Source organism: Gymnoscopelus microlampas, assembly GCF_963454915.1.
Source record: "Gymnoscopelus microlampas genome assembly, chromosome: 23".
Classification (NCBI taxonomy): Eukaryota; Metazoa; Chordata; class Actinopteri; order Myctophiformes; family Myctophidae; genus Gymnoscopelus; species Gymnoscopelus microlampas.
Window position 1 is genome coordinate 32,057,567 of NC_139960.1, and position 23,881 is coordinate 32,081,447.

General features: G+C 41.5%; 1 protein-coding gene across 1 annotated transcript in view; it reads left to right on the plus strand.

Annotated features, from left to right (window-relative positions):
• The window catches only part of LOC311039622 (leucine-rich repeat-containing G-protein coupled receptor 5-like), a gene marked incomplete at both ends in the record, with an annotated part of 63,496 nt that overhangs the window by 272 nt on the left and 39,343 nt on the right, over positions 1-23,881 (plus strand). The window contains one exon of the mRNA XM_084049559.1: positions 16,138-16,291. Within this exon, the coding sequence (XP_083905685.1) occupies positions 16,138-16,291 (154 nt within the window). The remainder of the gene's footprint in view (positions 1-16,137; positions 16,292-23,881) is intronic.

Sequence of the window (23,881 nt, forward strand, 5' to 3'; positions counted from 1 at the left end):
GTTCTAAATTGACCCTTACAAGTCTGTAACTCTGACAGTGTACAAATGGAACCAAATGGCAAATGGAACCAAATGGACAAGGGTCAATTTAGAACCCTAAAGGATCCCAGAAAGTCCCTGGAATCCACTTTGAGAACGATTGATGTAGCCTACACACCACAGCACAGATTCATGTAATTTTCATGTCAAACGCCTACACCCAAATTGATATGTATTTGACTGCGAATCCGCATCTGAAAAGGTTTGCTAGGGACCCACAGAAGAGAAAATAAGTGTTTAAAATAAATACATGTAAAGAAAACCATATTTTTCCCTCCAAAATATTTCAACATTTCTCAAAAGTAGCAGATCTACAAACTCACAAGCTTGTATCGCCAAGCCGGTGAGCTTGTAGGCCTATAGAGGATATGCGCATGCTTAAAGTGAATGGCACATCGAGTGGCAAAGAAACATGCAAAATTAGTTTAACATTGTTTAATGTTGTTTAATGCAATCAGATATGACTTTTCTGTTTGGATGCATGGGCTGTCAAGGCCAGAAAGTATTTTTTTGACACTCAGTAGGCATTCCTGCATAACTTCCGGGTTTGATGATGATGTCACACGCATATCCTCTATATCTGCTATTATTGAATAGCCAAAGAATAAAAGGGTTAAATTAGATTAATTCTGAAGGGCAATGCTGAGGCGATGTCTGTAGGCCTACTAGCCTACTTAATGCCAAAACCACAGTGAAGCGGTAATTTGTAAGCCATTGACCTGTTCACAATCAGTTTTAATTGTATAATTGACTGATTAGCTCCTGCGGCATCGCCTTCATTTATGTCAGGTGTGTCCCTAGCCATGGTCCACATGACGCTCGTCCATGTCATATATAAGGGCAGTGTGTCCCTTAAGTTGCAGCCAGTCAGTGATTGAAGGGTGTGACCGAACTGAAGGTATGGAGATACAGTTCTATCCATTATTAGGCATTTGCCTTTCGTTCGTTTTTTTTCATTTACGTTTAAGTTTCAGAACAAGAACATGTTTTGGACCTTATGAGTTTAATAAAACCACCTAAATTGCAATAATTTGTTTAGTCGTTGCATGGAGTAAGAAATGTGTCCAAAATAGGCTAGGCTAGATTAACCGAAACTCAGCCTCTTTAGCGCTACTTTTACAATGGTTTGAATTCATAATGTCTTGAATTAATTGGGAAGAAGTAGCCTAGTCGCTACAAAACCAGCCTGGCAATAATAACCCTTCTGGCGCCTTTGTAAAACATAGATTAGTGAAACACAACCGAAAAGACAAAACAGCGACCACTACGGTCACACAATTCGATGATTTGCCGAATGCGGTGTTACCCCATTAGTGGAGCAGCAGCAGCCACATGAGGTTCTGTTGAAAACGAAGCTTTTTCTTCTCATTTCATTCGGAATACAATCAGTTCTTTGCTTGTTGTGGGCCTTTTGTGCAGCAGAACATTATGGATTGATCATAAAGCGCTTTATTTTAAAGAAAACTTCAGAGAAAAGAAAATAGCCTACACGTGGCCCGCTTATTGGACCACTAGTGATTGATTGTTGATTGCTGCTCGCCTGGTTTAAAAGGCTTTTCGCACAATTGTCATCAAACATTTTCATTTCTTACTTCTTCTGAGCTAAAAAATACATTGTAATTGACCCGCTATGACAAACATGAACATATATTGATGTAGTGGTGTTCATTAAACCATTCTGATTCAATATTCAATACGAATATGCATGCTTTATAGCTTCTTTCAGTTTTTTTGTCAATGGTAAAATTAAGCCGCTTTTCTAAATTATTATGGGCTTTGCTGCCGCCTGCTGGACATGACAAACAATTGCGTCCATGAGCACCATGTCAATGTACAGCCACCAGTGATGGTCAATGTAGAAATACTCTGTTACATGTAAAAGTCCGGAATTAAAAATGTACTTGAGTAAAAGTATAAAAGTATCACAATGTACTTAAAGTACCGAAAGTAAAAGTACTCATTGTGCAGAATGTCCCATTTCACAAGTTTTCACAAGCTTTCAAAAAACATCTTCTGAACATAGCAGATCTGTCGCAGAAGCTCACAATGTGTCTCATCAGCTTGTAGATCTGCTATTTTCAAATGGCCGAAATGTACATAGGTCTTAAGTGGTTATACTTATCTGTGCTGTATCAAAATCTAAAGGAACTACTAACTAAAGTTTTAAATAATTGTAGTGGAATTAAAGTACAATATTTGCCTCTGATATGTAGTGGAATAGAACTAAAAGTACTGAAGATTGGAAATACTCCAGTGAAGTAGAAAATACCTCAAAACTGTTCTTTAGTACAGTACTTGAGTAAATGTACTTAGTTACTTTTCACCACTTAGTCACTATACTAGGACGGTGTTAGGCAACAGGTGGCCTGTGGGCCAAAATTGGGCCGCCAGTGATGATATCTGGGACGGCAAATGATTTTGTAAATCATTTACAATATGACAGTCCCACATATAGGCTTGTGATTCTCAAAGTGGGGTCTAGGACAGGGACCCCCAGGGTCCTTGAGGGGCTTCGGGAGGGTCCCCAGTTGAATTGGAGTTTGGAACTAAATGGACCCTTATAGGTCTGTAACTCAGAGGGTGTACAAATGGAACCAAATGGTTCCAAATGGGTCCACTTCACTTGGTCCCATTTGTCCATTTAGTTTTAGGAATATTCCTAGAGAAAGCATGGCAGTTGCGTTGGAGAACAATATATCCATAACTCACAACCTGGACAATCAATATATGTATGTATTCTGTTTGTGGTGATATCTTGGTGTATGTTAATTTTGTGAGTGTCCTGTTAGCCCGTGCGGGCTGGCATCTTGTTGTGCAGGACACTGTAATAAAAAAATCTATCTATGTACACTCTCGGAGTTATGGGGGTCCATGACCTAAATTTGCATACCAAACTGGAGATCCTTTAAATTAAAAAGTGTGTGAAGCACTCTACTTTAATGTCAAAATAGAGAATCTACCCCCAGTCCCCCACCGTAAGAATGCTTTGATCCATGTTGGGAGTGCTCAAAAAGTTTCTCTCCATATCTAAGAAGAGACCTTGAGCTCCTATTCTATATAAAGAGCTTGTTTATCTTTGTTCAAAGGGAGTATGATTCTTCTTGTATTAACCCCCCCCCCCCCCCAAGTATCTGCACCTATGACATTTGATTACACACACACACACACACACACACACACACACACACACACACACACACACACACACACACACACACACACACACACACACACACACACACACACACACACACACACACACACACACACACACACAGTTCTATCAGTAGGCAGTTACTATACAGCACACACACACACACACATCTATCTTTGGTAACTTTTATACTTTTATAGCAATAAATAGCAGTTAAACATACTGTATTGATTATTGCATAAGACAGTCTGTCAAAGCTCCAGATCTTAAATTAGCCTTTGATTGTGTTCTGGCCCTCCATCTAATGACTTAGAAAGAAATACTCTCTGACCTCTGCACTGGGAACTAAACAATCATACAGTGTCTGTACTTTACTTGATTATTTGTATTATTGCATACTGATGACTTTAGTCCACTACATTTCAAAGACAGAAATTGTACTTTTGTCTCCACTACATTTCTAGGAAGGGAAAAGGTATATGATGAATGAACCACATAAGCCCTATTTCAACGATTGTGGAAACAGAAGATCTACAAGATCACAACGTGTCGCATCGCGACCCATTGTGAGCTTGTAGATTATTATTTTCACTATTATTGAATCTTTGAAAAATCGTGTATTGGAGTAATATTTGGCCAGGGGTATCTATACTTTGACTAGTCAAAATTGACGATCAAGTTTAATTGGGATGTTTGTTTAAATTATGTATCTATTTATTATTATTGATGTAATAATAATAATAATAATTATTATTATTATTATTATTATTATTATTATTATTTTATTTTTTTAATGTATTTTCATTTTTGAACATTGGTATTGTCGAATGGAAATTAGTTACATGAATTAATTTGTTTGAATACTTGGGCAAGGTGTATTTTTAAGTTAAATTACAAAGGGGTAGACGGATAAGCAATAGGCTTCAGTCTATGTTACCTTTTTTCAGTCAAAAGAAGGCTGTAAATTAGTGATGGAAAAAAGAAAAGAAAAGGGGGCAGAAATGTTTTGATGAATTTGATTTGAGTTTTGTACAGTAGGCTATGGTGAAAAAATCTGTTAACTGAAAATGTAAATGCTGGTTCCCAGGGAAAAGCTTAAAGGAATAGTTCACCTCCACAATTACTTTTTTTTGTATCGATTAGTCACCCCATGGAGACTTGAATACATGGATATTTTTTGTCGTTTTCGTCGCTTTCCTAAGCCAATAATTTGATGACCAGCAACGGTTCCGGTAGGAGACACAATGAGTCTCCTTTGTCCTACCGGAACCGCTGCCTACCGGTCCGCTGGTCATGAAATTATTGGCTTAGGAACGCGACAAAAAGTGACTAATCGAATAAAGTCATTTTTTGGGTGAACTATCCCTTTAAAAGACCACTTTAACTCATTTTCAACATGACCTCATATAATTGGTCCAGACTAATGCTCATTATAATAATATTATGCCATGGTAACATTTTTGTCTATTCACTCTGTGTCTCAGAATAGGGCTTTGGACATTTCAAAAACCTGCCTACCAGTGACATCATTGGTAGGCAGGTTTGATCATTTCAAACAAGATTTTTGTTTTATTATTAATGCAAAAACAATGGGTTCTCTATTATAGCATGCTAACTTTCCAGAAATAGAAAGCCTGCCATTTCTATTAGCTTCGATTCCCCATTGATGATGTCACTGGTAGGCGGCACAGCCCTCTTCTGAGAGACAGTCTGAGTACAAAAATGGTTACCATGTTTTCATGATCATTAATGAGGACTAATGTAATTACCCTATATAAAGATAGGTTGAAACTGTCTGAAGTGGTCCTTTAAGCATAGGGGATCGAGCTTTCTCTGTTGCTGCCCCCAAGCTCTGGAATAATTAATGCTGTGTTCTATTCAGGTCAAACCGAGTCAGGGTTATGCTAGGGTGCAGTGGTGTAAAGTAACTAAGTACATTTACTCAAGCACTGTACTCAAGTACAATTTTTAGGTACTTTTACTTTACTGGAGTATTCCTAATTTTTAGGTTTCGAGAGCCTGTAAGGCTTCGAACCCTATTACATTCCTTGGCTTTCATTATTAAGGTTTCGAGGCCAATAGGCTCGAAGCCTTATTACATCTGTACACTTTCATGATCTTCCGCCGGTTTTGCCAGTTCTGGCCTAACCGCCTGGTCACTTCTTATGAAATTCGGCAATATGGTAGAGGGCTATGCCAAACGGCGAAAACCCGAAACTCACAACCATTGGCCAAAGGGTGGCGCTGTAGCACTCAATTGAAAATGCCAACTTTGAACAGGTACAGCTCATGCCCTGTTCGACCTACAGCCATGAAACTTCGATACACACATGCGTCTCCTCATGCCTAACAACTTTCGCTGTTTGACTTTTGACCTCTGACCTTTAGATCTCCCACCATTTCGAATTCTATGAAAAGCAGTAAAAAGCAGTAAAAAAATCACTTCTCCTGGGATTTATGAGCAATCTGTACGAAACTGTATACACATGAACTTTGGACCAATGCCGACAAACGTAACTTAGCGGATTTTCCATAAGTGAAAACGTTAAGCTTTTATAAGCCAATGAAAATTGCAGCTTTTTTAAAATTATTCATCTGCCCCTAACACATACATGCAGACTCACATTTGTTTGACACTTTGCAATATTGTAGAGGGTCCTTCCAAGTATCACTGAAACCAATCTTACTCCAATTGGTCAAAGGGGGGCGCTATAGCAATTTTTTGAAAATGCAAACTTTAAACAGGCAAAAGTCATGCCTCGTTTGGCCGACAGCCGTTAAACCTGCTTACACATGTGCCTTGACTCATGAGGAACACATGTATCACTTTGACCAGTAAGCTCTGCCCTTAGATTGTCTGCAATTTTGAGCAGTTTGAAAAACATTTAAATCCAGGATTTCTGAGCAATTTGCATGAAACTGTGTCAAATACATGTTTGAGGCCCTTTTTCACAGGTTCAGGTGTGTTGGTTCAATAGCTTGATCGCTTAATCATCTGCCTTGAAACCATAGGGTAGCCGGTTTGAATCCCACCTCAGGTAGACTTAATTAGGTTTCAAGAGCCATCAGGCTTCGAAAGCTATTACATCTCTACACTTTCACTATTATTAGGTTTCGAGAGCCTATCAGGCTTCGAACCCTATTACATCTCTACACTTTCATTAGGTTTCGAGAGCCATCAGGCTTCGAAAGCTATTACATCTCTACACTTTCACTATTATTATTATTCTTCCGCCGTTTTTGCCAGTTCTGGCCTAACCGCCTGGTCACTTCTTATGAAATTCGGCAATATGGTAGAGGGCTATGCCAAACGGCGAAAACCCGAAACTCACAACCATTGGCCAAAGGGTGGCGCTGTAGCACTCAATTGAAAATGCCAACTTTGAACAGGTACAGCTCATGCCCTGTTCGACCTACAGCCATGAAACTTCGATACACACATGCGTCTCCTCATGCCTAACAACTTTCACTGTTTGACTTTTGACCTCTGACCTTTAGATCTCCCACCATTTCGAATTCTATGAAAAGCAGTAAAAAGCAGTAAAAAGCCTACTCCTCCTGGGATTTATGAGCAATCTGTACGAAACTGTATACACATGAACTTTGGACCAATGCCGACAGACGTAACCAAGCGGATTTTCCATAAGTGAAAACGTTAAGCTTTTATAAGCCAATGAAAATTGCAGCTTTTTTTAAATTATTCATCTGCCCCTAACACATACATGCAGACTCACATTTGTTTGACACCTTGCAATATTGTAGAGGGTCCTTCCAAGTATCACTGAAACCAATCTTACTCCAATTGGTCAAAGGGGGGCGCTATAGCAATTTTTTGAAAATGCAAACTTTAAACAGGCAAAAGCCATGCCTCGTTTGGCCGACAGCCGTTAAACCTGCTTACACATGTGCCTTGACTCATGAGGAACACATGTATCACTTTGACCAGTAAGCTCTGCCCTTAGATTGTCTGCAATTTTGAGCAGTTTGAAAAACATTTAAATCCAGGATTTCTGAGCAATTTGCATGAAACTGTGTCAAATACATGTTTGAGGCCCTTTTTCACAGGTTCAGGTGTGTTGGTTCAATAGCTTGATCGCTTAATCATCTGCCTTGAAACCATAGGGTAGCCGGTTCGAATCCCACCTCAGGTAGACTTCATTATAATTGCATTGCACACAACATGACTATATCAATGAATACATGTGCAATTGTTAAAGATGACGAGAAATGCATACTTGAAAGTAGTTATTTTCAATGTTTGACGTACTTCATTCGCGCTTTTGTTTTGTTTTGTTGGATTCTCCCTTTTCACTGTCTAAGGCTCTGTATTAGATAGCTCCACCAGTAGAGTGTGAGTCTTATGTGCCGAAGGTCCCTGGTTCGAATCCCACTTATTACAGTTCACATTTAAATTGCATTGTACAAAACATGACCCTGTTAATTCAGACATGTGCAATGTTTAGACAATAACACGAAATGCTTTTGAGAGTAGTTGTTTTTTATGTATGACATACTTTCTTGTGAAAATAGCCGATCTACAATCTCACACCTTTTTAGATAGCAACGCGTTGTGAGCTTGTAGATCGACTATTTTCCACTAGTTTCCATTCCGAAATATATTGAGCAGTTTGAAAAACATTTAAACCAAGGATTTCTGAGCAATTTGCGTGAAAGTGTGTCATGTGTGTGAACTCCCTTTTCACTAGTACAGGTCTGTTGGCCCAATGGCTTAATCATCTGCCTTGAAAACACAGGGTTCCTGGTGCGAATCCCACGTCATGTAGAATTCATTATAATTGCATTGCACACAACATGACTGTATCAATGAATGCATGTGCAATTGTTAACCAGTAAACTCCGCCCTTAGATTGTCTGCAATTTTGAGCAGTTTGAAAAACATTTAAATCCAGTATTTCTGAGCAATTTGCGTGAAAGTGTGTCATGTGTGTGAACTCCCTTTTCATCAGTTCGGGTCTGTTGGCCCAATGGCTTAATCATCTGCCTTGATACCAGAGGGTCGCCGGTTCAAATCACACCTCATGCAGACCTCAACTCAATTGCATTGCACACAACATGACTGTATCAATGAATAAACATGCAATTGTTAGTTGTTGTTGTTAGTTGTTTTTTATGTATGACATACTTTCTTGTGAAAATAGCTGATCTACAATCTCACACCGGAAGAACCTATAGGACGGAAAAACCTATAGATATCAACAGACACCATCAGGGAGGCCATATCTTTAGCTCAATGAGAAGAGAGGCAGCCTGTGAATCCATAGGTCGCTGGTTCGATCCCTGTCCCCAACAATGCGTTGAGGTGATCATCATTTGGAATTCCCCCTATTCCCATGGATTGGATCCACCCCTCTCACCTGCTCTCACTCATCACCAATCACACCTGCCACATGCACAGTACAATTTTTAGGTACTTTTACTTTACTACTCTACTCTACTCCAATTACAGCAGATGACAGCTTTAGTTACTTGTTACTTTGCAGATGTAATTATTAATACAACACCTACAGTAACCACATACAGCCGATCTACAATGTGACGCGTTATGAGCTTGTATGTATATAATAAGCAACCCATGCTGTATGATAACTTACCACATATGTTATCCAATTCTGTCTATCCAATGGCTCAGTCTGTACTGTGGCCATAGCTGAGTGGTTAGTGAGCCCACCTAGGGAGCCAGAGGCCGTGGTTGCCCCAGGTACGAATCCAGGCCAGGCCAGCAAATGTGTCGATGAAATGAAATGTGTCCCTGAGCAAGACTCTTAACCCCTAATTGCTCACAGGCCCTCATTGGAAACAAGACCGCAAGGACTTTCATGAACGGACCTGGAATTATCCTTATCCTTTACACTGTCTACCCACAAGTCTATAGGTCCCTGGTTCAAACCCCAATTTAACCGGTCCAAATATAATTTACTGAACAAAAATCATGACTTTGTTAATTAATGCATGTTCACTTCTTCTCTCTCTCGCTCTCTCTCTTACTGCCTCTCTTTCTCACTGCCTCTCTCTCTCTCTCTCTCTCTCTCTCTCTCTCTCTCTCTCTCTCTCTCTCTCTCTCTCTCTCTCTCTCTCTCTCTCTCTCTCCCACTCTGTCACTGTCTGTCTGTCTGCCAGTCTGCCACTCTGTCACTGTCTGTCTGTCTGCCACTCTGTCACTGTCTGTCTGTCTGTCTGTCTGTCTGTCTGCCAGTCTGCCACTCTGTCACTTTGTCACTCTGTCACAGTCTGTCTGTCTGCCAGTCTGCCACTCTGTCACTGTCTGTCTGTCTGCCAGTCTGCCACTCTGTCACTGTCTGTCTGTCTGCCAGTCTGCCACTCTGTCACAGTCTGTCTGTCTGTCTGCCAGTCTGCCACTGTCTGTCTGTCTGCCAGTCTGCCAGTCTGCCACAGTCTGTCTGTCTGCCAGTCTGCCAGTCTGCCACTCTGTCACTGTCTGTCTGTCTGCCAGTCTGCCACTCTGCCACTCTGTCACAGTCTGTCTGTTTGTCTGTCTGCCACTCTGTCACAGTCTGCCAGTCTGCCAGTCTGTCACAGTCTGCCAGTCTGCCAGTCTGCCACTCTGTCACTGTCTGTCTGTCTGTCTGTCTGCCAGTCTGCCAGTCTGCCACAGTCTGTCACAGTCTGCCAGTCTGCCAGTCTGCCACTCTGTCACAGTCTGCCAGTCTGCCAGTCTGCCACTCTGTCAAAGTCTGCCAGTCTGCCAGTCTGCCACTCTGTCACAGTCTGCCAGTCTGCCATTATTCTCGAAACCGCTCATTGCTGCTTGCAGCTATATTTATTATTATTATTCTTCCGCCGGTTTTGCCAGTTCTGGCCTAACCGCCTGGTCACTTCTTATGAAATTCGGCAATATGGTAGAGGGCTATGCCAAACGGCGAAAACCCGAAACTCACAACCATTGGCCAAAGGGTGGCGCTGTAGCACTCAATTGAACATGCCAACTTTGAACAGGTACAGCTCATGCCCTGTTCGACCTACAGCCATGAAACTTCGATACACACATGCGTCTCCTCATGCCTAACAACTTTCGCTGTTTGACTTTTGACCTCTGACCTTTAGATCTCCCACCATTTCGAATTCTATGAAAAGCAGTAAAAAGCAGTAAAAAGCCTACTCCTCCTGGGATTTATGAGCAATCTGTACGAAACTGTATACACATGAACTTTGGACCAATGCCGACAAACGTAACTTAGCGGATTTTCCATAAGTGAAAACGTTAAGCTTTTATAAGCCAATGAAAATTGCAGCTTTTTTTAAATTATTCATCTGCCCCTAACACATACATGCAGACTCACATTTGTTTGACACTTTGCAATATTGTAGAGGGTCCTTCCAAGTATCACTGAAACCAATCTTACTCCAATTGGTCAAAGGGGGCGCTATAGCAATTTTTTGAAAATACAAACTTTAAACAGGCAAAAGTCATGCCTCGTTTGGCCGACAGCCGTTAAACCTGCTTACACATGTGCCTTGACTCATGAGGAACACATGTATCACTTTGACCAGTAAGCTCTGCCCTTAGATTGTCTGCAATTTTGAGCAGTTTGAAAAACATTTAAATCCAGGATTTCTGAGCAATTTGCATGAAACTGTGTCAAATACATGTTTGAGGCCCTTTTTCACAGGTTCAGGTGTGTTGGTTCAATAGCTTGATCGCTTAATCATCTGCCTTGAAACCATAGGGTAGCCGGTTCGAATCCCACCTCAGGTAGTCTTAATTATAATTGCATTGCACACAACATGACTATATCAATGAATACATGTGCAATTGTTAAAGATGACGAGAAATGAATACTTGAAAGTAGTTATTTTCAATGTATGATGTACTTCATTCGCGCTTTTGTTTTGTTTTGTTGGATTCTCCCTTTTCACTGTCTAAGGCTGTGTATTGGATAGCACCACCAGTAGAGTGTGAGTCTCATGTGCCAAAGGTCCCTGGTTCGAATCCCACTTATTACAGTTCACATTTAAATTGCATTGTACAAAACATGACCCTGTTAATTCAGACATGTGCAATGTTTAGACAATAACACGAAATGCTTTTGAGAGTAGTTTTTTTTTATGTATGACATACTTTCTTGTGAAAATAGACGATCTACAATCTCACACCTTTTTAGATAGCAACGCGTTGTGAGCTTGTAGATCGACTATTTTCCACTAGTTTCCATTCCGAAATATATTGAGCAGTTTGAAAAACATTTAAACCAAGGATTTCTGAGCAATTTGCGTGAAAGTGTGTCATGTGTGTAAACTCCCTTTTCACTAGTACAGGTCTGTTGGCCCAATGGCTTAATCATCTGCCTTGAAACCACAGGGTTCCTGGTTCGAATCCCACGTCATGTAGAATTCATTATAATTGCATTGCACACAACATGACTGTATCAATGAATACATGTGCAATTGTTAACCAGTAAACTCCGCCCTTAGATTGTCTGCAATTTTGAGCAGTTTGAAAAACATTTAAATCCACTATTTCTGAGCAATTTGCGTGAAAGTGTGTCATGTGTGTGAACTCCCTTTTCATCAGTTCGGGTCTGTTGGCCCAATGGCTTAATCATCTGCCTTGATACCAGAGGGTCGCCGGTTCAACTCTCACCTCATGCAGACCTCAACTCAATTGCATTGCACACAACATGACTGTATCAATGAATGACCAATGCCGACAGACGTGAGCAAGCAGATTTTCCATAAGTGAAAACGTTAAGCTTTTTATAAGCCAATGAAAATTGCAGTTTTATGACAATTATTCATCTGCCCCTAAAACATACATGCAGACTCGCATTTGTTTGACACTTTGCAATATTGTAGAAGGTCATTCCAAGTATCACTGAAACCAATCTTACTCCAATTGGTCAAAGGGGGGCGCTATAGCAATTTTTTGAAAATGCAAACTTTAAACAGGCAAAAGTCATGCCTCGTTTGGCCGACAGCCGTTAAACCTGCTTACACATGTGCCTTGACTCATGAGGAACACATGTATCACTTTGACCAGTAAGCTCTGCCCTTAGATTGTCTGCAATTTTGAGCAGTTTGAAAAACATTTAAATCCAGGATTTCTGAGCAATTTGCGTGAAAGTGTGTCATGTGTTTGAACTCCTTTTTCACTAGTTCAGGTGTGTAAGTTCAATAGCTTGATAGCTTAATCATCTGCCTTGAAACCACAAGGTTGCTGGTTCGAATCCCACCTCAGGTAGACTTCATTATAATTGCATTGCACACAACATGACTGTATCAATGAGGAACATATCTATCACTTTGACCAGTAAGCTCCGCCCTTAGATTGTCTGCAATTTTGAGCAGTTTGAAAAACATTTAAATCCAGCATTTCTGAGCAATTTGCGTGAAAGTGTGTCATGTGTGTGAACTCCTTTTTCATCAGTTCGGGTCTGTTGGCCCAATGGCTTAATCATCTGCCTTGATACCACAGGGTCGCTGGTTCAAATCTCACCTCATGCAGACCTCAACTCAATTGCATTGCACACAACATGACTGTATCAATGCATGTGCAATTGTTAAAGATAACGAGAAATGCATACTTGAAAGTAGTTAATTTCAATGTATGACGTAATTCATTTGCCCTTTTGTTTTGTGTTGTTGGATTCTCCTTTCTCACTATCTGATGCTGTCGATTCAATAGCTCCACCAGTAGAGTGTGAGAGTGTCAACAGACACCATCAGGGAGGCCATATCTCTAGCTCAATGAGAAGAGAGGCAGCCTGTGAATCCATAGGTCGCTGGTTCGATCCCTGTCCCCAACAATGCGTTGAGGTGATCATCATTTGGAATTCCCCCTATTCCCATGGATTGGATCCACCCCTCTCACTCATCACCAATCACACATGCACAGTACAATTTTTAGGTACTTTTACTTTACTACTCTACTCTACTGCAATTACAGCAGATGACAGCTTTAGTTACTTGTTACTTTGCAGATGTAATTATTAATACAACACCTACAGTAACCACATACAGCCGATCTACAATGTGACTCGTTATGAGCTTGTATGTATATAATAAGCAACCCATGCTGTATGATAACTTACCACATATGAAATCCAATTCTGTCTATCCAATGGCTCAGTCTGTACTGTGGCCATAGCTGAGTGGTTAGTGAGCCCACCTAGGGAGCCAGAGGCCCTGGTTGCCCCAGGTACGATTCCAGGCCAGGCCAGCAAATGTGTCGATGAAATGAAATTTGTCCCTGAGCAAGACTCTTAACCCCTAATTGCTCACAGGCCCTCATTGGAAACAAGACCGCAAGGACTTTCATGAACGGACCTGGAATTATCCTTATCCTTTACACTGTCTACCCACAAGTCTATAGGTCCCTGGTTCAAACCTCAATTTAACCGGTCCAAATATAATTTACTGAACAAAAATCATGACTTTGTTAATTAATGCATGTTCACTTCTTCTCTCTCGCTCTCTCTCTTACTGCCTCTCTTTCTCACTGCCTCTCTCTCTCTCTCCCTCTCTCTCTCTCTCTCTCTCTCTCTTTCTTTTCTCTCTCTCTCTCTCTCTCTCTCTCTCTCTCTCTCTCTCTCTCTCTCTCTCTCTCTCTCTCTCTCTCTCACCTTCTCTCTCCCTCTCCCTCTCCCTCTCCCTCTCCCTCTCTCTCTCTCTCTCTCTCTCTCTCTCTGTCACTGTCTGTCTGTCTGCCAGTCTGCCACTCTGTCACTGTCTGTCTGTCTGTCTGCCAGTCTGCCACTCTGTCACTGTCTGTCTGTCTGTCTGTCTGCCAGTCTGCCAGTCTGCCACTCTGTCACTCTGTCACAGTCTGTCTGTCTGCCAGTCTGCCACTCTGTCACTGTCTGTCTGTCTGCCAGTCTGCCACTCTGTCACTGTCTGTCTGTCTGCCAGTCTGCCACTCTGTCACTGTCTGTCTGTCTGCCAGTCTGCCACAGTCTGTCTGTCTGCCAGTCTGCCACTCTGTCACTGTCTGTCTGTCTGCCAGTCTGCCACTCTGCCACTCTGTCACAGTCTGTCTGTTTGTCTGTCTGCCACTCTGTCACAGTCTGCCAGTCTGCCAGTCTGTCACAGTCTGCCAGTCTGCCACTCTGTCACTCTCTGTCTGTCTGCCAGTCTGCCAGTCTGCCACAGTCTGTCTGTCTGCCAGTCTGCCAGTCTGCCACAGTCTGTCACAGTCTGCCAGTCTGCCAGTCTGCCACTCTGTCACAGTCTGCCAGTCTGCCACTCTGTCAAAGTCTGCCAGTCTGCCAGTCTGCCACTCTGTCACAGTCTGCCAGTCTGCCATTATTCTCGAAACCGCTCATTGCTGCTTGCAGCTATATTCTGTACTTTTACTTCTACTCCACTACATCTCAGAGGCAAATATTGTACTTTTACTCCTCTGCAATTATTTGAAAATAATTAGTTACTAGTTACTTTGTAGATTTTGTTTATCATTACAAAACATAGATTAACCACTTCAGCCCTATATACATTTCGGCCAATCTACAAGCTCACAATGTGTCTTGATGTGAGGCATTGTGCGCTTGTAGATCTACTATTTTCAAAAGATTCTTTTGACAATACATTTGAAAACTTGTGAATACTTTTGTACTTTTACCCGAGTAAATTTTGAATTCTGGACTTTTACTTGTAACAGAGTATTTCTACATTGCAGTATTGATACTTTTATTTAAATAAAACATGTGAGTACCTTTTCCACTGCTGGTTATATACACACACACACACACACACACACACACACACACACACACACACACACTAACCGTGCTATTGAGGATGCAGCACTGTACAAAGTCCTACATTTACTTGAGTAAAAGTGCATTGGTATGAAAACTGACCGAAAGGTACACGGATTGGTATATATGGCTGAAGTACAAATTAACTAGTAACTACGTTTACAATATTTGCCTCTGAGATGTCTGTCTGTCTGTCTGTCTGTCTGTCTGTCTGTCTGTCTGTCTGTCTGTCTGTCTGTCCGCGTCCGTCCGTCTGTCTGTCTGTCTGTCTGTCTGTCTGTCTCTCTAGTGCAGTGGTTCTCAAAGTGGGGTCCGACCGTCCGGGAACCCCCAGGGGTCAGTGAGGGGTTTCCAGGGGGTTCCCAGGCAAAATTAGCATATAGCAGCAAAATCTACAAGTTCACAACGCATCACGATAGCTATTTTTTGGGGAAAAAAAGGTGATCTTCCCTTATTGGGGGGGGGGGGTCTCTCTCTCTCTCGCTCGCTCGCTCGCTCGCTCGCTCGCTCGCTCTCTCGCTCTCTCGCTCTCTCTCTCTTGCTCACGCACACGCACACGCACACACACATACATTCTCAACAGCTTACGCGCGCGCGCGCGCGTAAGCTGTGTGTGTGTTGAGATAGCTGCACGGCAACTCCACGCGCGCCGCTCAAACCTGGAGAGCAGCTCTAGAGCACCGTCCTCAGCCGAACTGCACGAGACTATTTACTATTAGATTCCAAAATAATATATATAAAGGGCCAGGCTGTATTCATAATCCTTTAATATCTGTCTTGGAACAATTTGCCCGTTTTTATTTCAACTGTGTGGAGCCCAAACAAGACCAGTTTGTGATTTAAATCAACATTTGGATAAGGATTAAACCAACAACCTGCATGCAGCACCGAGGAGGCTATGTCCTCCAGTAAACTGTCAACAACCTAACTAACCCTTAAAACATTTAAAATGCTGTTGTTCTTTTTTTAAACGGTTGAATTCTTTTTTTTGTATTTAAAAAAAAAAAGGTTGAATTATTTTCTTTCTTTTCTTAAACAGTTTAATTATTTTTTTCTTTCTTTTTCTAAACGGTTGAATTCTTTTATTTTTCTTTTCTTTTTTCTTCTTTTTTTTAACGGCTGAATTCTACCGGGAGAAGGAGGAAGAGGACGGAACGATGATGGAAGAATCCTCCAGGTCTGCTTTGTTTGCTTCTCTTGCGGTGTTTGTAGTGTGGTGGTCCGGGGGGGTCCGGGGGTCCGCGGCCACAGACTCCTGCCCAGGCCGCTGCCGGTGCGAGGAGGACGGCCTGCTGCACAAGGTGGACTGCGCTGACCTGGAGCTCACCCACATACCTGACAACATCAGTGTGTTTACCTCCTATCTGTGAGTTACTTACTTTACATCAGTAGTGGAAAGTAACGAAGTACATTTACTCAAGTACTGTACTTAAGTACAATTTGAGGTGTTTTCACTTTAATTGAGTATTTCCAATTTTCAGTACTTTTACTTCTACTCTACTACATCTCAGAGGCAAATATTGTACTTTTTACTCGACTACAATTATTTGAAAACTTTAGTTACTAGTTACTGTAGATTGTGATTATTTTTCACAAAACATACATTAACCACTTCAGCCCTATACATTCTGGCCATTTGAAAATAGCTGGGCTTGAAGATCTGCTATTTTCAAAAGAATTGTATACATTTGAAAACTTCTGAAGTGGGTCATTCTGCATGAGTACTTACTACTTTCTACTTTTGATACTTTAAATACATTTTGATACCAATACTTTTGCACTTTTTGAATTTTGGACTTTTGCTATATCTACATTGCAGTATTGATACTTTTGATAAAATGTGAGTACTTTTTCCACCACTGTGTGTGTGTGTGTGTGTGTGTGTGTGTGTGTGTGTGTGTGTGTGTGTGTGTGTGTGTGTGTGTGTGTGTGTGTGTGTGTGTGTGTGTGTGTGTGTGTGTGCGCGTGTGCGTGTGTGTGTGCGTGCGTGCGTGCATGCGTGCGTGCATGCTACGAGCTCACTACGCATTTTCAAATAGCCATATGGTTAATAGAGTAGTTGAACTGATTGTGATGCTGCTACAGTATGATGCCCATATTAACACATTTTGCTGGGGAACCCCTGGAACCCCATCAAAGACACCACTTTGAGAACCAATGAGTTACGCTGTGTGTGTGTGTGTGTGTGTGTGTGTGTGTGTGTGTGTGTGTGTGTGTGTGTGTGTGTGTGTGTGTGTGTGTGTGTGTGTGTGTGTGTGTGTGTGTGTGTGTGTGTGTGTGCGCGCGCGTGTGTGTGTATGGTGCTGTTGCTATCGTGAGAAATTGAACACCTGTGTCCGCACACACCCGGACAACTACACACCCGGCTGTCTCTCTGTCATTATGTCATGGGCTACTCCTTCTCAGTGGTGAAAGTAGTGTTATATGTTCTATAGCAGGGGTCTTCAACATTTTTCAGGCTAAGGACCCCTCATCTGAGAGAGAGATGAAGAATAGACCCCCACTACATAGTGTATAAAATTGTGTTTCAGACTTGTTTGACAGCACTACTTTGTGTAAATGTATGTTTTTTTGGTTTGTTGATTTATCTTTTTTATTAATATGTTGCATTCAGACCCCTTAAACTCTCCATACTTAGTAAACTTGACATTTGGCTCGGTACCTGGCCGTCTCTTTTTTCCCTCTACACCAGGGGTCTTCAACGTTTTTCAGGCCAAGGACCCCTTAGCTTAGAGAGAGATGGAGCACAGACTAGTTTGACAGCACTGCCATTGTCAAAGTGTTGTGTTGGATTCATGTTAATGTGTATTTTCATACAGTTTACCTTTCGTACTTGGTCTGCTCTTTTTTCCCCATACACCAAACCTCTTTGCCGAAAATAGCCGATCTACATGAGGCGTTGTGAGCTTGTAGATCTGCTATTTTTGGCTAATGTTCCCCTCAGAAAAGGGATGCTAGGGTTCAAGTGGTTAATGTAAAAAAGAAGTTTATCACACAAAGATTTGGCAGTCACCCTGTAGTAACTCTGAGGATCCCCTAGGGGTCCCAGACCCCCTGTTGAAGACCCCTGCTCTGCTCCAAACCTCTTTGCCGGAAATAGCCGATCTACAAGCTCGTAGATCTAGCTAGCTCGTAGCTTGTAGATCTGCTATTTACAGGTAATGTTCCCCTAGAATAGAGATGCTAGGATTAATGTAAAAACAAAGAAGATGCTATAACACAAAGATTTGGCAGCCCCCCTGTAGTAACTCTGGGGACCCCCTAGGGGTCTCAGACCCCCTGTTGAAGACCCATGTTCTATAGGGATGCCAATCGTCCCTTGAAATAAGGAATCCTCCCTTATTTGGAAACTAAAAAAGACGTTTCCTTTAATTAACTGATAAAAGGACACACTTTGTTCATTCTTTTTTGAGAATCAATCAATGACATACATCTTACAAGTTCAAACAGCTCATATACATATCGTCTCTGTTGGGTGGAAACCGTGTTTGTCCAAAACTTTTCAGGATTCAAATTCAAACATAGCAAAAGTAGGGCAGTAGTGCTGACAGAGATTTTCATTTTAAATTAAATCATCACAGCCCTTAACCACTTAAACCCTGAACTTGGTTGATCAGAGTCCCTCAGGGTTCTGTACTATAGTGATCTTTTTGTTTTTGCTTTACTTTAGATATCTTTGCTGAAAATGGCATATCTACAGATCTGCTATTTTCTGTGAATGTCTTCCCTAGAATATGTATGCTGGGGTTTAAATTAGTTTAATGAGCTGTAGAAGAGAGAACATTCAACACACAACACAGGGAACACACGTGTAACACACACACACACACACACACACACACACACACACACACACACACACACACACACACACACACACACACACACACATTCACAGGGCTATAGATGGCAGGGTAGAGAAGAAAATGAGTGTGAAATTCAAAGCCATTTCATTGTACTGCTTGGGACAGGACGCACGCTCGTCGCTCGCACGCACGCACGCACGCACGCACTAACACACACAAACACACACACACACACACACACACACACACACACACACACACACACACACACACACACACACACGCACAACCACTTAAACACTTGTCTGAAGTATGAGGTAATATGTGGTCATTGTGTGTGCGTGCGTGCGTGAGTGCACCAGTGACACAGCAACAAGCTGTCGTTTGACTTGGTGAAGGCTGGAGTTCTCTGTCTGACAGATGTATTCATTAGACAGACTGACAGTAGCACACTCCTTTGGATTGTGTGTGTGTGTGTGTGTGTGTGTGTGTGTGTGTGTGTGTGTGTGTGTGTGTGTGTGTGTGTGTGTGTGTGGAGGGGGGTAATATATTCTGTGTGTGCGCGTGTGTGTGTGTGTGTGTGTGTGTGTGTGTGTGTGTGTGTGTGGGGGGGGGGGGGTATTGTATTGTGTATGTGTGTACAGAAGGTCTGGTGCATGCTTAAGTAGTGCTGCTTGAATAGAGCCTGAAAACTATTGAGAGAGAGAGAGAGAGAGAGAGAGAGAGAGAGAGAGAGAGAGAGAGAGAGAGAGAGAGAGAGAGAGAGAGAGAGAGAGACATATGAACAGAGCAACTTTATCCCTTACATTTGAAGAAAAAATAACTGCTGTTTGTGTACTATTTTAAATACTTTTGAAAAATTGTTGCTATATTGTTGCTATGTTGCAGCTTGCCTGCTGTACATGTGCATAATATCGTCTGACGGGTGGAAACCTCATATGTCCAAAATTGATAAGGTTTCTGCCCGACAGCAACGATATGTAACTATTTCTAACAGCAAAATAACATTTTTGTGGTTTTGTAAGAATCAGAAACAGCTTTATCACACGTCACAGGTTTACAGGTGCAAAGAAGTGGGTGAAATTTGTTTTTGGGCAACAAGCTTCATTGTACTTGTTGTTTTCAGAAAGAAGAAAAGAAAAGAAGAGGGGGGGGGGGGGGGGGCAGGGAGAGCAAGGAGAAAAAGAACAATCCAACGGTAGAGGAAAAAAAATGTCAGGGATAGGTGGGGGTGAAAGTGGCTTGAAGTTCTTGCCGGAACTATACCCCAACCTTCACCTCCTCGTATTGTTTTTTTCATTCATGCACCCCTGAACACATGCATTCAATTTCTTTATGCCTATACAGTATGGTGTAGAAATTACAAGCACATGATCAGGCATGCATCATGCTTAGAAAATAATGTTTAAATCAAATGGTGTGTGTACCACAGAATAATGTGTAATGTTGACACACAACTTTTCTTTGAAATTACAAATGTGTTAAAAAAAACACTTCAATATGAATATGAACCTCAACAGTTACTTTTCTTTGAAATGACAAATTAAACTGTTTTGAAATTACAAGCACATAAAGCACTTTGATACAATATATAGCAAAATTAAATCAAATTGTGTATGTACCACAGAAGTGTTCATCTTAACTTCAATATCAATATAAAATTCAACAAATGACTTTAGTTTGAAATTAAATGAAACATAACTATAATTCATAACTAAACTAATAAAATATTATTATCGATTTCCTGCTCAGTTCTGTATAGAACCCGCCTACCAATTTGTACGCACACACATAGGCACGCTCAAAGGCCGTTTCCGTATCCGGTCTAAGCCGGATCTAAGCTTTGTTGCGCACACATGCGCAACACAGATATTGACGTGAGCAAACCTCTCCGTGGAGTAAATAAACACCGTAAACAGCACAGATTACAATGACACAAACGCACTGGAACGATTTAGAAGCACTTTATAAGAAAACCAACACTTAGGTACCAGTCAAAATTTACAGAAGGGGGTCCCTGGAGGAAAATAGAGGAGGGTCATGCCTTTCTAATTTTAGTACAGGGGAGGGTCAGCTAATTTTACTTTTAATGCAAGGGAGGGTCATGCAATTTTTAGTACAGCAGAACAGTGGTCAATGACCGCTCTCTATTTCAAAGGATACAAAGGATTCAAATCCAGTAACATCTTGGTCTATTTAGAATCAATGACGGTCGTTACAAGCCATCAATGCACAGCGAGTGTGAACGACCGAGTCAAATCTATTCAGTGTCTTAACGATGGTGGTTGAACAATTAAGCAACACTTCAACATGTGTTAGGCATATTAGAAAGATGCATTATCCCAATTTCCAACACAGAGATATCCTCTTTTAAGTGTGTTTTTGTTGCTCATAGAATTACATACACCAGGTAGGTTACAATGACCAATTTATAACTGGATATTCATAATCATTTGAAGTAATTCTGTGCATGTGATTAATTTGGATCTATATGGACAGTTGTGCAGATGCCAGCCTAGCTCCACAAGTAAAACCAGAATCATCAGGCCATAATTGATAGCCTAATTTGTTACATGTAGGCCATGGGTTTTCAACTGATTATGAACCAGGGACCACCACCCTGACTGAGAATCAACCTGGGGACCACTGTTGTGTTGGGAGGGGGGATATGGGCGTGGTGTGGGGGAAAAAGCTTGACATTAAATAATGACTGTTAAGGCCTTAATTTAATTTGTTAATTCGAGGTGAATTAAATCAAGCCCTTAACAGTCATTATTTAACTGAGATATGCTAGTGGTCCAGAGCTCAGAAAAGATTGAGAACCACTGATCCATTCCTTTCCCATGGTTCCCTATTCTGTTCTCTTAACCTTCCATATTAAACTCATGTTAACTGATTCATTGCAACATATGTATGAGCAAGAACATGCAATTGATATGGGCACATTTCCTACTAATGATGACTCAACCAGGTAAACTGGCACAGTTTCCCTTGAAACTCCCATTTCTGTGGAAGTTCTTGACATCCGACTTCCAAGTAACTGACAATAAACCCATTGTTTCAGAGGACACATATACACTAATATAACAAATATAATATAATATAATGTAACACTGCATAACTACAAATTCCACAAACCTCATATTTTTGTCATCTGGACCTTACCAACCAAGTGCAGCCTAGTTATTTCCAACAGCTAAAAAAAAATCTATAATACCAGATACAGTATAATACCATGTAAGCAATAGAACAAAGGGATTCTACCGTTGCGCCTCAGCCTTAAACGGCCAGTCCGGTGCGTCACAAGAGTAGGGATATAATAGTAGCAGAAGAGAGGAACACTGGAGCAACACGGACAATTTAGGCCTTTTTATTTAGTGCGGTGCAAGTAACAAAATAGACTGACGTTTCGGTCTTACGACCTTCCTCAGAGTCATCAATGACTCTGAGGGGGTTCACCCCTGAGGATAGGCAAAAATCTATCTACAGTACATACTGTATATCGTCAAAAGCCGTTCCCTTTATATTGTTATTGTAAAAGAAAAAGTAAAATAGTGAAAATGGCTGATCTACAAGCCCACAATGCATCGTGATGTGACACGTAGTGTGCTTGTAGATCTGCTACTTTCACTACTGTTGTGCAACACTCTTGTGTGATGAAAAAAATAGTAGAAATATGGAAATACAACGATATACACATGGTACAATCCAGCTGTACAGTATGTACTTCAGCTAGTTTCCCCAAGTTGCAATGTGACATAGCTCTGTTTAAACATGACTGTATTCCCTTCAATTGTACATACATTTCTTAGTTTCTGATTGCTTTTACTTGACACTCGCTTTGGCAATGTAAACATATGTTTTCTCATGCTAATAAAGCTCCTTTGAATTGAGAGTCGAATTGAGAGAGGCATAGAGAGAGAGAGAGAGAGAGGGGAGGGAGAGAGAGAGACGGGGGGGGGGGGGGAGTGTATGAAGCGAGGGATGGAGGAGAGAAGGAGAAGAGAAGAAGATGAATACATTTGCAATGTTTTTCCTTCTTGTTAGTCGTGACTAACTGTGTGTGTGTGTGTGTGTGTGTGTGTGTGTGTGTGTGTGTGTGTGTGTGTGTGTGTGTGTGTGTGTGTGTGTGTGTGTGTGTGTGTGTGTGTGTGTGTGTGTGTGTGTGTGTGTGTGTGTGTGTGTGTGTGTGTGTGTGCGCGCGCACGTTTTGTTTCTGTGTGTATATTGTGTGTGTGTGGGTGTATTGTGTTTTTTCCGTCTCCTTAGGCTGACTGATGAATATCAGGCCATTATTCAAATAGACGACAAACTCTGAAAGAAAGAGAGAGAGTGAGAGAGTGAGAGAGAAAGCGAGAGAGAGAGAGAGAGAGAGAGAGAGAGAGAGAGAGAGGTTTATTTCAAGGTAGAAGCCCAATTGCGTGGCTGTGACAGCGAGGTCTCTGTTTTTTGTGCTTTGCTTTCTTTCACTGTTTTGTGTTCCCTCTGTGCTGTCTTTCATTCTGTCATGTGTGTGTGTGTGTGTGTGTGTGTGTGTGTGTGTGTGTGTGTGTGTGTGTGTGTGTGTGTGTGTGTGTGTGTGTGTGTGTGTGTGTGTGTGTGTGTGTGTGTGTGTGTGTGTGTGTGTGTGTGTGTGTGTGTGTGTGGGGGGGGACACATATCATAACTGATGACTGTCTTGATCAGGGATACTCACTTAGACACTTAGACCGGGGCCGGGAGGCAAACCGGTGACCTTTTTGATTGCCCAAACTGCCTCTCTAGCCACCACTAAGCCAGTAGTTCCCAAACTGGGGGTCGGGACAGGGGGGTCCTCACATTATTTTGTCGGGCGGGTCCCCAGATGATTAGCTTAATGTGCAACATTGTTTTCTCATTCAACTGTAAACAAACCAACATACAGTATACATAAGTGTAATGATTCAAATTGGCCTGTTATAGCGCCACCAGGAGATAGATTTTTGCAAAACACATTTCTTGATATTATTTCTACAGATTTTGTCCAAACATCACACAAATCGGTAGACATTATCTCTGTCCAATTTTTCATAATCTGTCTTTATTGGCTTAGATTGCCATGTAAAGTTTGCACAAGTAGCTTGTTTTGAACAAAATGCCTCAAATCATAAACGCAGCGTCCGATTGCGTGA